General features: G+C 56.6%; 5 protein-coding genes across 5 annotated transcripts in view; 2 read left to right on the top strand and 3 right to left on the bottom strand.

Annotated features, from left to right (window-relative positions):
* The window catches only part of ACA1_210400 (protein phosphatase 2C domain containing protein), a gene marked incomplete at both ends in the record, with an annotated part of 2,132 nt that extends 323 nt beyond the window's left edge, over positions 1-1,809 (top strand). Inside the window, 10 exons of the mRNA XM_004336943.1 lie at positions 53-149; positions 240-315; positions 412-490; positions 580-666; positions 752-838; positions 949-1,028; positions 1,111-1,199; positions 1,295-1,356; positions 1,456-1,523; positions 1,627-1,809. Coding sequence (XP_004336991.1) covers positions 53-149; positions 240-315; positions 412-490; positions 580-666; positions 752-838; positions 949-1,028; positions 1,111-1,199; positions 1,295-1,356; positions 1,456-1,523; positions 1,627-1,809 — 908 coding nt within the window. The remainder of the gene's footprint in view (positions 1-52; positions 150-239; positions 316-411; positions 491-579; positions 667-751; positions 839-948; positions 1,029-1,110; positions 1,200-1,294; positions 1,357-1,455; positions 1,524-1,626) is intronic.
* A 936-nt stretch (positions 1,810-2,745) lies between these two features.
* On the bottom strand, positions 2,746-4,831 carry ACA1_210390 (uncharacterized protein; the record flags this gene model as incomplete). The annotated part of the gene is made up of 6 exons (XM_004336942.1): positions 2,746-2,867; positions 3,016-3,224; positions 3,330-3,419; positions 3,512-3,650; positions 3,773-4,598; positions 4,748-4,831. 6 exons carry the CDS (start codon positions 4,829-4,831, stop codon positions 2,746-2,748), a joined length of 1,470 nt encoding a protein of 489 aa, XP_004336990.1.
* An 883-nt stretch (positions 4,832-5,714) lies between these two features.
* Positions 5,715-7,772, bottom strand: ACA1_210380 (PQ loop repeat-containing protein; the record flags this gene model as incomplete). The annotated part of the gene is made up of 12 exons (XM_004336941.1): positions 5,715-5,822; positions 5,899-5,968; positions 6,066-6,115; positions 6,245-6,337; positions 6,404-6,475; positions 6,548-6,608; positions 6,709-6,808; positions 6,987-7,008; positions 7,091-7,153; positions 7,259-7,333; positions 7,456-7,560; positions 7,704-7,772. 12 exons carry the CDS (start codon positions 7,770-7,772, stop codon positions 5,715-5,717), a joined length of 888 nt encoding a protein of 295 aa, XP_004336989.1.
* A 389-nt stretch (positions 7,773-8,161) lies between these two features.
* ACA1_210370 (uncharacterized protein) lies at positions 8,162-8,998 on the bottom strand (the record flags this gene model as incomplete). Its single annotated transcript, XM_004336940.1, has 1 exon — positions 8,162-8,998. One exon carries the CDS (start codon positions 8,996-8,998, stop codon positions 8,162-8,164), a length of 837 nt encoding a protein of 278 aa, XP_004336988.1.
* A 656-nt stretch (positions 8,999-9,654) lies between these two features.
* ACA1_210360 (Solute carrier family 13 (sodiumdependent dicarboxylate transporter), member 2, putative) lies at positions 9,655-11,693 on the top strand (the record flags this gene model as incomplete). The annotated part of the gene is made up of 7 exons (XM_004336939.1): positions 9,655-9,749; positions 9,864-9,982; positions 10,071-10,174; positions 10,487-10,594; positions 10,687-11,217; positions 11,301-11,470; positions 11,567-11,693. 7 exons carry the CDS (start codon positions 9,655-9,657, stop codon positions 11,691-11,693), a joined length of 1,254 nt encoding a protein of 417 aa, XP_004336987.1.
* Positions 11,694-11,702: the final 9 nt, after the last annotated feature.

The following is an 11,702-nucleotide window of genomic DNA, read 5'->3' as shown; positions in this document are numbered from 1 at the left end:
CGGCGGTGGTGTGTGCGGTGCGGTGCGCGTGTGTGTTCTTGGCCGGCAGAAGGTAAGGGCTCGCCGCTGCGGTTGGACTATGGCATTTGGAGCATCCAGGGGCGGCGAAAGACGCAGGAGGACGCCCACTCGGCCGTGCCCAAGCTGCTGTACCTCTCTTTCTCTCTCGTGTGTGTGTGTGTGTGTGTTTGTGTGCGTGTGCGGTGCTGATCGCACACGTACTCAATAACAACGTACAGTGAAGGAGAAGAGGAAGAGGAGGCCCAGCGCCCGTTCGCCTTCTTCGGCGTCTACGACGGCCACGGCGGCGAAAAGGTGACCGCCCCGTTGCTCAGCGCCTCGCGTCGCTCACAGCTTCCCCTTTCGCGTTGCTGCTCACCCCGGCCGTGCCCGTCTCTCTCGACAAACCAGGCCTCGGAGTGGGTGGGCCAGCACTTTGACAAGATCTTCGGCGACAAGATCACGCAGAGCGGCAACCAGACATCGGCCGGTTCGCACTCCACCACCTGCCCACCGCAGCCCCCGGGGAACCGGCACTCAGATCACGAGCGGTGCTTTGTTTGTGCACCGCACACGCAGAGGTGCTCTCCAAGGCGCTGCGGGAGGCGTTCCTCGAGGTCGAGGACCAGTGGATGGGCATCGCCGACCAGAAGAAGGAGTGCTCCGGTACCACACACTACACGCCACACACGCGCACACCGCACACACGCGCGGGTGGAGCTCACGCTACGCTGTCGATACGCGCGAACAGGTACCACCGCTGCGGTTGTGGTGGTGAAGGACAACGACATCATCGTGGGCAACGTCGGCGACACCGAAGTAGTCGTCGCCGCCTCCGGTTCGTTACCATATTTCTATATTTTTTTATATATATTTATATTTATTTTTGTATATTTATATTTATTTGTATATTTATTGTTTATTTTCGTCCTATTGGCGGGGAACCAGATGAAGCGGAGCAGCTGCAGGCCATCGCAGTCACCGAGGTGCACAACCCCAAGAAGAACAAGGCCGAGGGCGAACGAGTCGTACGCCTGCATCCCCCCTCTCCCTCTCCTCCCATCCCCTGCGAGGCGTTGGTGGTCAACGTACGTCTCCTTCCTCCTCCAGGTGAAGGAGGGCGGCATCATTCACCGGGACCGAGTGGGCCACCCCCAGTTCAACCCGGACCTCATGTCCATCGCCATTTCCCGTGCCATGTACCCCACCACCACCCACCCACACACTGCAAGCTACTCGCCTCACCTGCTGCTGACCGCGGTGCTGCGTGGGGTGGTGGCCATGTGTGTGGCAGTGGCGACTATGGGTTCAAGGCCAAGGAGTTCACGGGTGGCAAAAATTCGGGCCTCATTGCCGGTACGGACGAGCCCCGGATGTTTGTTGTTGTGCCTTTAGAGGGTCCCTCATCACATCAACTGTTGTGTGCTCTTGTCGTCGTCGCGTTTGTGTGTGCAGAGCCCTACGTGACGACCCTCACGCTGCAGCCCAACAAGCACAAGTTCTGCATCATCGCTTGTGACGGCGTACGGCCTGGCCCTTTCCCACGCGCGCGCGCTGTTGTTCTGAGTGCTCACGCAACGCTCGTGTGGTGGGTGTGGTGCAACCCTTTTCTTGCTCTCTGTTCAGCTGTGGGACGTGATCACGGCCGACGAGGCGGTGGCCTTCATCGCGAAGGAGCAGGCCAAGGAGGACAGCGACGCGGAGGACGCGGCCAAGGCGCTGGTGGAGGCCGCCTACAAGAAGGGCAGCACGGACAACATCACCGTCCTCGTCATCTACTTCCACTGGGACCGCCAGCAGCAGCAGTAAATGCGAAGAAGAGAGAAAGCGATTGGGTGTAAAACAAATAAATAAATATACCAATTTAGCTCTATTTATCTCTGAGTGTTGGTTTTAATTATTTGTTTTATTGAAAAGTACAGGTTTTCGTATGTTACTTTTAGTTGTTTTTTTATTTGGTTTGTGTTTTTGGTGATTTCGTGGTGAAGTCGTGCCTGGCTGCGATGGCAAGTGATGAAGTGGGGGTGAAGGTGGCCGAGGAGGTGAGGATGGTCACGCGCTGAGTGAAGGTGGCGGTGGTGCCGTGGATAAGAGGGTGTCGATGGCGGTACGCGGTGGTGGGCTGGGACTGGCGATGACGGGCGGTGTGTGTTCGTCGTCGAATCCGGCGCGAGTGTCTTCCATAGTCGCGCACGGTGGACGGCGTGCAGAGGCGAGGAGTCGAAAAGAGAGAAGAGAGAAAGAGGAGAGAAGAGGAATAAATAAATAAAGTCCTCGCCTCCGCTCCGCCGCGCACCAGTCCCGGTCGCCCTCCCACCGCTGTCGTCGTCGTCTTCTCGTAGTCTCTGTCGCCTGTCGGTAGAAGCGAATGTACATTGGAGAGCGATGTCGCTCGCGACGGCTGGTCGACGTTGTTCAACGCGGCGGCGACGGCGGTTGCGGAGTAGAGCGCCCCGCCGTCACCGGTCGTGGTCGTGGTCGACGCCGTCGGGGTTGAGTCGCGCCCCGCTGGGAAGAAGACTGTTCTCCCAGAAACCCGAATCGCAGAGGTCGATGAAGAGCCGGACGTCCGCTCGAACCCTCGGTTGATCCTCGCACCGGTCGCCGTCCTCTCGCCGCATTTCTTCCACTTCCACCTCCTCGCTACTCCCTTTCTGTCACTCTCGATCACTTGCTGTTGCGGTTGCACGCCTCCTCCTCCCACCCTCTCTCCCTCTTCGTTGTGTTGCTCGTCGGTGGCACCGACTAGCCGCTGCTGTAGTAGGACCCGTCGTCGGAATAGTTCATCTCCTCGCCGTCCTGCGGCGTTTCGAGCTCCAAGAATTCTTCGATCCACTGCTCTTGTGTTACTCGCTCAAACTCTCGTTCTAAAAGTGTGTACGGGGAGAGGAAACGGTTAAGGTTGCTTGTTAGTCGGGTGACGTTGAGGGGTTGGTAGCGGACCGTCCAATAGGGATGGATAGATAGGGATGGATAAAGGAGGGGAAGTCTTGTCCAAAGACTTTGTGTCGTTACCTAGCCTTCGCTCCTGGTCTTCATACTCCCGTTCACCATCGCTCCCCTCACCACTCCCCCTCATGTCCATCCGAGAAGTATCGAATATAGATGACAGGAAAGTATCCTTACCGACTTGGAGGAAGGGTGAGTTGATTGGCCTCAGATCCTGCTTCTTCTGCGAGAAGTCGACCTTCTCCTTGAAGGGCGCTAGGATCGCGTTACCGCCCCTGTTGTTGTTGATGAGAAGGCGGCGTGAGCGGTGCGCTTTGATTTTAAATAGAGAGGCCAGAACTGGTGAAGCAAGCACCAGAACTGGTGAAGCAAGCACGTACTTGAAAGGCGAATAAATTATGCCGTCTTCCGCACATGCAAAAAGGTCGCCTTGACAGGCCTGTGGCATTTGAGCATGTGCTACCACTTGCCTGCATAGATGAACGCGAGAGTGAGCACTTGTCGACGATTGGCCGCCACCATGTACGCACTAAAGCCGCAAGTAACGCGCGATCGAACTTACCGTTGGTACATGTCGTCGGGAATGGCCTTGGGAGTCGGTTGGTTGCTCCTCAAGACGCCCAGCTCTCGTTCCGTGTGGACCAGCTTTTCGCGAAGAAGCTTCGATTCGAATTGACTCCGGCTGAGTTGCTCTTTCAGCTCTGTGAAAGCGCGCGAGGTTGCAGACAACATTCATGATGAGAAAAGAGATCTCTCGTGCTAAGGGGAGGGGGTCGGGCGCGCAACGAGTAGAACAACGAGGAGGAGGGCTGCGGCGTCGTACCGTCAAGCTGCTTCTGGAGGTAGTCGGCCTTTTGCGAGGCCTCGTAGGAGGAGATGACGGCAACCTTGTCGTCGCAGGTGAACTTGCCGTTTTCGTCGCGGGATCGGTTCTGCGCAGCCTGGGAGAGCCTCTGGTCGGGCATTCGAGACCACTTGCGCTTCATTCGCTTCTCGCGGTAGCGCTCGAGCTTCTCCTCGTACTCTGACTTCTTCTCGGAGCCGCCCATCATGGGGTAGGCCGGCGTGCCGGGCGTCGACTGAGGCAGAAGCGGGGTGTGGAGGGGGGTCGAGGAGGCGGTAGAGGTGGACTGGGGCGTAGGGGGCTGCGAGCGCTGGTGGGGCGCCTGGAAGTTGGGCATGGGCATCTGCTGCCAATTGATGGGGCGGAGAAGCTGAGGGCCGATCTGTTGCGGGGCCATGGCGGAGGGCGGCATGATGATCTGAGGGTAGGCCAGAGGCGAGAAGGGCAGGGGGCAGGCGGTCCAGAAGGGCACGAATGGATACTGGATCACCGGCTGGAAGGCCTGTTGCTGCTGATCGTTGCTAGCGCCGCCGTTGGCGCTTCGCTGCGCGGCGTGGCGGGGCTGCGGTGGCGATTGATGAACGGGGATGGTCTGGACGGAAGATTGCTGCTGCGCCGCCTGTACTTGCATCATTTGAAGCAGGTAGGGATTGAGCTGAAGACTGTCGCTGAGCGAAGTAGGAGGCTGGGGTTGCGGTTGCGGTTGCTGCTGCTGCGGCTGAGGCTGGGTTGGCTGCGGCTGCTGCATGGTACTCCAGTTCATCATGAGGACCCGCTCCAAATTTTTCAATTCGTCCGAGCCCACCTAAGATGATCACCATCATCGCGATGACAACAACACCAAGATCACTGGGGTAAGCTCGGTGTGGCTTGTTGAAAACCGAAAAACAAAATAATAAAAATAAAAAAATCCGAACATGGTACGGTGATCTCCCAAGCCGCGAGGGGATGTACCATTTCGAGGGCTGGTCGCTGGTTCCAGGCAGCGTTGTGCGCATCCGCGTTCTGGCCGAAAGCCAGCTGGTGTGAAGGATCCATTGCCTGATCATGCCACCGCGAGGTTAGAAAATCGACTTACACTGGTTACCGCGTCGAGAGCGGCTCACAAATTGACGAAACAAGAGAGCTACAGATTGGCATTTAACACTATCTATATCCAAGGGGTATCAATGGACCCACGAATTAGGAAAGTTAAAGGCAATGCGTAGTCGACTGTGCATTAGAGGGGGTAAATTGTATATAGCTGCTATATACACATCCCTCCCGTGTAAATTTGAACTACAAAGAAGTAGTGGTAACCTTATTGGGGGATGAGAAGGGGGGCCAAGGAGCAGGGATCAATTTTGCGTACCTTTTCTATTGCTTTCTCGCGACGCTCGATCGAGGGTGTGGGAGAAAGAGAGAATAGAATCAAGGCACGAATCGACTCGAAGGAAGAAGAATTATACGCTAGCAATTAAATCGATTGAAGGCCACTCCACTACTCGCGCGGTGTTGCGGCGTCCACGACCTTGTTGCGTCACGTTCAAGGCAAACCTCTTTTTCTCGTCGCTGCGTGGCTGTGTTCTGGGGCCGCGTATGGCGTCAGATGTTTCTTCAGCGATTGGCGGCCGGTCGACGCAAATCGTCGAAAAAGGCGTTGGCTGTGGCGAAAATGTGGCTGGGGTGGTGGGAATTAACCCGGAATGGTGCGGCAACACCCGGAATCGGGGTGAAAAATTCGTTAATTAATTGAAAAATTCAAATTTTCGAGAGTTTGCGTTGGGTGTCCGTTGGCCTGGCGCCAACGGCGCAGAGCCACCCGAGTGGCAGACCAAGAGGAAAACGACAAAGAAGGGGTCGCGAATGTACACTCCTCCGGTTTCATCATCAAAAATAAATAGAACATAACATGAAGCTGCGTACACAGCACGCACCCGGATCAGAGGCCCGAGTACCTGTCGACTCGCTCTTCCTTCCCTTTCGCAATCTCGCCTTCGTTTTCGGTCTCTCGCGCAGTGTCTTCGTCCGTTCCTCGCCCCTCCACGTCCTGGTGAGGAAGCAGAAAAGCGGGAGAGTCCGTGAGAAGTAGACAGGCCCCTGCTGCAAAGCGCGCCGGGAGGTACCTTGGTTGTCTGAATGGAAATGGGCATCGTCTCCTCTTCGCTTAGCGCGACCGCCTTCTTCCCGTGCCTCCTGTTGTTGGCAATACGCGCGTGGCGTGGTGAGCGAAGTAGCATCACAGCCCAGCACAAATTGTGCCCGGCACAACGCGACAGCAGAAACGACGTACCGGCTGTACCAAAACTCGAAGTACAGCAACAAGGCGAGCAACACGAGCTGCTGCACACCGGCAGTGAAGTAGGAAAGCCAAGTGGATACCTATTATTTCGGGTCATAAGAGAGGGGAGGGGGGCGATGAGTGAGAGCCCGCCTTGACATCACAAAAGAGAGACCTGCAAGGAGACGTACATCCTCGCTAGCGACGAACAAGAGAAAATAGACCACCACCATTGTGCCCGGGGCTTGGATTGCAAGCGTCAAGATCGAAAAGGCTCCCACAGCCTGGATTTCACGAGCCACTGGTTAGGCTGATCACCTACGCTCGAGCAGTTGAAGGAGGTGACGCACCTTGAGCTTCCACGTTTTCCAGATCTGGGGGCTCCACTGAATGAACGTCACAGCCGTGGCCAGGATGCCCACCTACGAACGCAACGCGAATGCACGTGTGAGTGCTGACACCAGGGTGAAGGAGTAGATCTAGGTCGGCCGTACCCCCCAGCCGTAGTTGAGCGTGGGTGAACCGCACTCACCAAAGACCCACAACATCAAAATGCTGGAACGCGCGAGAGAGCAAGGTCATCACAAGGCAGGGAGCGGTTATGCGCCGAAGCGGCCTTAAGAGATGGAGGATGGGGGGGGGGAAGAGGATGTACCCGATGCCGCTCATGATGAGGGCATAGAAAATGAAGCCGATGAACAGCGCCCGAGCGATGAGCCAATCCCTGTCCATCTGTTTGGGATCGGTCTTGAACTCTGGCGTTCGGTGGAAGAAAAGGAGAAACCAAACGAACCTGTTCACGTTCATTCGACCATTCAGCATGCACGTATGGGGGAAAATGCAGCCGGAAGAACGAACACGAAATGAAGAGGGAAACGCACACAGGGAAAGTGGCCACCCACGCCCCCAGCAGCTGATAAAGAGTGAGCAGACTAGGCGTGCAGTCCAAAATGCCCTATGGAGATGATAGCAAGAAGTCAGCCACACGACGCCAACCTCAGGTAAGGAAGAATTAGGATCCAGAAAAGTGATGGTACGGTTTCGAAACAGGCTTGAAACTGAGGGAACTTCAAGATGAAGGCGTTGAGGACCGCGGAAAACTGCAACGGGAGAAAGAGTGAGTGAGCAAGAAACGCGGCCTGCGTTAGAGAGAAGGCAAAGAAACTCACACGGCGTCGTGTGCTCTATGGCTTCTAAGATCTTACCTGACAGATGTTGGAGAGGAAAAGCATGTAGAAGCTCAGGCCAGCGCTGTTTTTTGTTCGCCACATTTTGATGTGCTGCACGAGGGCAATGAGATGAAAGAGTGGTCACCAACAGGGCGCAAGGTGGAATGCAGGCTGACGGGGTTGGAAAGAGAGGAAAGAAAAACATGAGAGAAAGGAAGAGTTTGGAGCGGTACCTGTGGGACGAGGGCCAGCATGCCGGCGAGCCACAAGAACACGCCCAAGGCGATGGAGAAGTTGTTTAGCTCGTCCAAGCTTTCGGCGAAGTCAGGTCTCTCGTCCTAAAGCACCACCGCATGCGACCATGCCAACGGCGAGAGGCCAGAACATGAGAACACGCAAAAGGCCTGTGCGTCGGAAGGCCGCGGGAAGAACGAACGCGAGACCCCCCCGGGGGGGGAGGAAGGAAGGTAGAGAGCCGTACCTGGTCCTTTTTGTCACAAAACTCGGTTGCTCCCAGCAGCGAACGGCTCTGCCATACGAATCCCTCCATCTATAAATGAATGAAGTAATTGTCAGATTATAGATGTGGATTGTAAAGAAGAGATCAATTAGGTTGGAGATGTGAACCAGGTTCGTATGTTGGCCGAAAGAGGCAAGGACGGTAACACAAGATGGAGGCCCGCTCTTGCGGATTGGTGTTCTCTTTTTCTTTTGTTGAGATTTATTTTTCATAATCTTGCATTCCGCGCCTGCTAGACATTTATTGCATTCCAAACAACTTCCTTTTTTCCTCCATTTTCTTCGAGGTGCGTGCCCCTGTTTCTTGTTCGCCACGCGAGAGCATTCAAGCCCGGTGGGGTCGATGGGCTAGGATACATGCACATTGTTTTTGGTAATGTAAGTGTTGTACAACAAACTATGTGCCATATGTGCCGTCCATCACCGGGGAGAGGCATCGCGACAAGTCACGCGCAGAGCTCTGTGCGGCCTGCCACCCGGCGTGCGTCGCTCGCAGAGGGCAGCCTCGAGCAGCTTCTGCTGTCGTCGCTTGCTCTCCGCCTCCTCTCCCTCCCTCTGACTGTCCTGGTCCAGTTCGACTTTTTCTTCATCGTCCTCCTCCTCATCATCGTCGCTGTCACCCTCGTCATCTGACGACTGGTTCCCGTACTTGCGCTCCTCCTCCTCTCGCTCGGCCGAGTTGAGGAACTCCATGAGCTGGCCCAGCACGCCATCGATAGCTTCGCTGCAGGCCTCGAGGTTGATCATCTTCACGAAGGGCCAGGCCTCGCTCCCGGCGCCCTCCTCCATCACCCCCTCGCCCTCGCCCGCGCAGTACTCGTCGACCGGTCGGCGCATGAAGTGTGCGCCGAGCAGCTGCTCGCGGCTCGCAATCCGCAACAGCTCCCAGCTCAGGTCGACCAGTTCGAGCACACAGTCCTCGACTTCGCTCCTGAACTGCTCCTCCTCCTCTCGCTCCGCTGCTCGGTTCTCCTTCTCCCTCATCATCTCCGTCGTCGTCGTCGTGGTGGTGGTGGTGGTGGTGGTGGTCACTGTCGTGGTGGTGGTGGCCGCCGCCTTCTTCTTTTCCTCCTGGCGGCAGCAGCGCACCAGCTCCAAGCCCTGGCTCACGCACAGCTCGGCGCAGGCCCGCATGTGCTGCTTGTCGCAAAGGAGGTGGAAGGCCAGGCTCTCCGATGCCATCGGCGCGGCCCTGGGCCTGTTGCTGTACGGGCCGCTGTTCTTCGTTGTGGTCGTCGCCATCTTCAGTGCCGCCATGATGTGGTTGGGATGTGGACCAGTTGCTCACTAAACTGGTTGATGTAGCTTGGCCGCACGTGTGTGTGCTGATGGTTCGGCGATGATCGAGGGCTGATGAGAAGAGAGAACTAACCGCGAAAGGCGCCTTCCTTGCCCTTTGTTAGGCACTCAGTCTCTGAGTCAGCCACTCGTCATAGCGTAGAAAAGTTTACGCCACCACCAGTCATTCCACGCGACAGAACGCAAACGCGGCGCTAGGAGCAGCGCCACTGGCCGCACGCGCACGGGAAGCCGGGCGAAAGAACTGCTCGACCTGGGCAACCAACGGCGTTGGGGCGGTACACAAATGCGCACGTGTGTGATGATAATTGATAAACTTGCCACCAACTTGCGTCGTATTTGCTGGCTTGAAGCGCTCAACTTGCACAGAAGGAGGCCACTTCTGTGCTGTTGCGTCAGTGCGAGGAGTGGCCACACCAAACACCGCACAGAGAAGAGGACGAGGACCCAGCGAAGTTGACGGCAAAGTCCCCTTCTCGGAGTAGCGGAGAACGAGGAAAATCAAAAGAAATTTTTTCTTTGGGCTGCGAATTTTCTTTTTCTTTTGGGCTCAATTTGTAGTACCTTCGCAGCCACCACGTTGTGGGTCCTCCCCAACGCGCTGCTGACAAAAAATGGGGGTGGACGAGGCACGGACCAAGTACGCTCTCAAATGGGAGGCACTGCGTGAGCGGGTGCAGGCGAGCAGAACCTACGACCTCCTCGCCAGGTGCCCATCTCCCCTCTTTTTTAATTACAAATTTTAATCATTATTAATATTAGGCAGATACATTTTTATCAAAATGTGGAGGGCGTTCTAAGACTAATGCGATGGGGACTTCAGGGTGTACGCCAACCCTGTGTTCAAGCTGTCGTGGTTCCCGCTGCTCACCCTCCCATTGCTCCTGCTGGACCACAATGACGAGCGCAAATGGCGAACGGCCTGGGTCGCCGGCGTCATGGGTTTGGTCTCCCTCTTCTCTCACTTGATCCTGCGTGCACGACACCCTCTCACTTCTCCTTTGGTCGTGTGGTGGGTGGTGGTGTGCAGCCTTCTACTGGATAACGGAAGTGCTGCCCATTCCTGTTACGGCCTTCCTCCCTCTGGTCCTCTTCCCTCTCTTCAACGTCGTACCAGCCAAGGTCGTGGCCGAGGTCTGTCGCTCAACCAACCCCTTCACCATCCTTCCTGCCCTGCCCTGCCCGCTCTTGCTCACACCGACTCTTCTTCTTCTTCTTGTCGTTGATGGTTAATGTTGTATTGCTGTCCGCACGTGCGCCAGGCATATATCAATGACACCCTATTTATATTGATCGGCTCCTTCATTGTCGCGTTGGCGATGGAGCGCTGGGGTCTCCACACGCGCGTGGCTCTCCGGGTATTGAACCCCACCCACCCATCCGTCGCAGGTCTGTCGCGATTGACTGACTGATCAACTGACAACCCCGCTGCAATGTCGACTTCAGGTGGTGTTGCTTATGGGCCACTCCCCGCGACGGCTCTTGGCGGGCTTCATGAGCCTCACCGCCTTCATCTCGATGTGGATCAACAACACCGCCACCACTTCATTAATGGTTCGTTCACGGCACGCACGCACGCACGCTCCCTCCTTCCTCTCTTTTGCCTGGCCTTCAACTGATGCCTCACCGCCTTCATTTCGCATTAGGCGCCGATTGCGCTCGCGGTATTGACCCAGATCAACGAACAAATCACGGATGAGGGCGACGTCGAGCGAAGCGACGCGAACAGCGAACAGGTCATCGGTGAGGATGATGGAACTGCACGACGAACGGATAGCCACCGCGCTGCTGAGGAGCGGCGGAAGCTGAAGACCAAGCGCGACAAGGGCATCAAGTACCACACACTCGCGCACGGAGCCGGCGAAGGCGCAGCTGCGGCGGGCATCGTCGAGCAGAGCGATGACGAATGCGATACCGAGAGCGACGAGATCGCCGTCGCGAGCGTGCGAGTCAGCCAGGGGTCGTCCGCGAGTGAGTCCGACAACAAACCGGACGGAGGCGGCGACTACGACGGCGACGGCGAAGGTCATCAAAGGCACAGCCGAGCCGATCGGGGCATGGACCTGCGGGGTGCCACGCAGAGCTCCAGCAGTCTCGAAGACATCGCTCTCAGGGATGCCGACCCTGACGTGGTCGACGCCACCGACCCCTTTGTCGCCCAGCCCTTCTCCGCAGATGTACGCATCATCAGCCCCCCGAAGAGTGGCCGTACACTACGTTGGCTCGCGTCTGATCATAATTAATTGTTTCCCACTCACAGGAGCGGAAGGAGAAGATGGACCTGTTCGTGAAGGGCATCCTGCTGTCGGTGGCCTATTCGGCCTCGATCGGCGGCACGTCTACCCTCGTCGGCACGGCCCCGAACCTGGTACTCGTCAACCAGTTCGCGGCCATCTTCCCGCTGGCTCCCGCTATTTCCTTCTTCAAATGGTACGTACCTGCACTATCCTCGCTCACCTCACACTCGCACCTTGTTTGATGCTTGAGCGTTCATCGTTCTAACTCGGTAACCGTTGTTTGCCACAGGTTCCTCTTTGCCACGCCGCTGGCTATTATTTTCCTGATCATTTTGTGGTTCTACTTTTCGTACTTGTACTGTCCCAACCCTGAGCTCATCAGTACGGTCCAGTCCTCCTCCTACTGGGTACTTTGACGTCGGCGG

Source organism: Acanthamoeba castellanii, assembly GCF_000313135.1.
Source record: "Acanthamoeba castellanii str. Neff unplaced genomic scaffold scf7180000084758, whole genome shotgun sequence".
In the NCBI taxonomy this organism is placed as follows: Eukaryota; Discosea; order Longamoebia; family Acanthamoebidae; genus Acanthamoeba; species Acanthamoeba castellanii.
The sequence above is the reverse complement of the archived record's forward strand: the minus strand, read 5'-3'. Positions and strand labels throughout refer to the sequence as shown.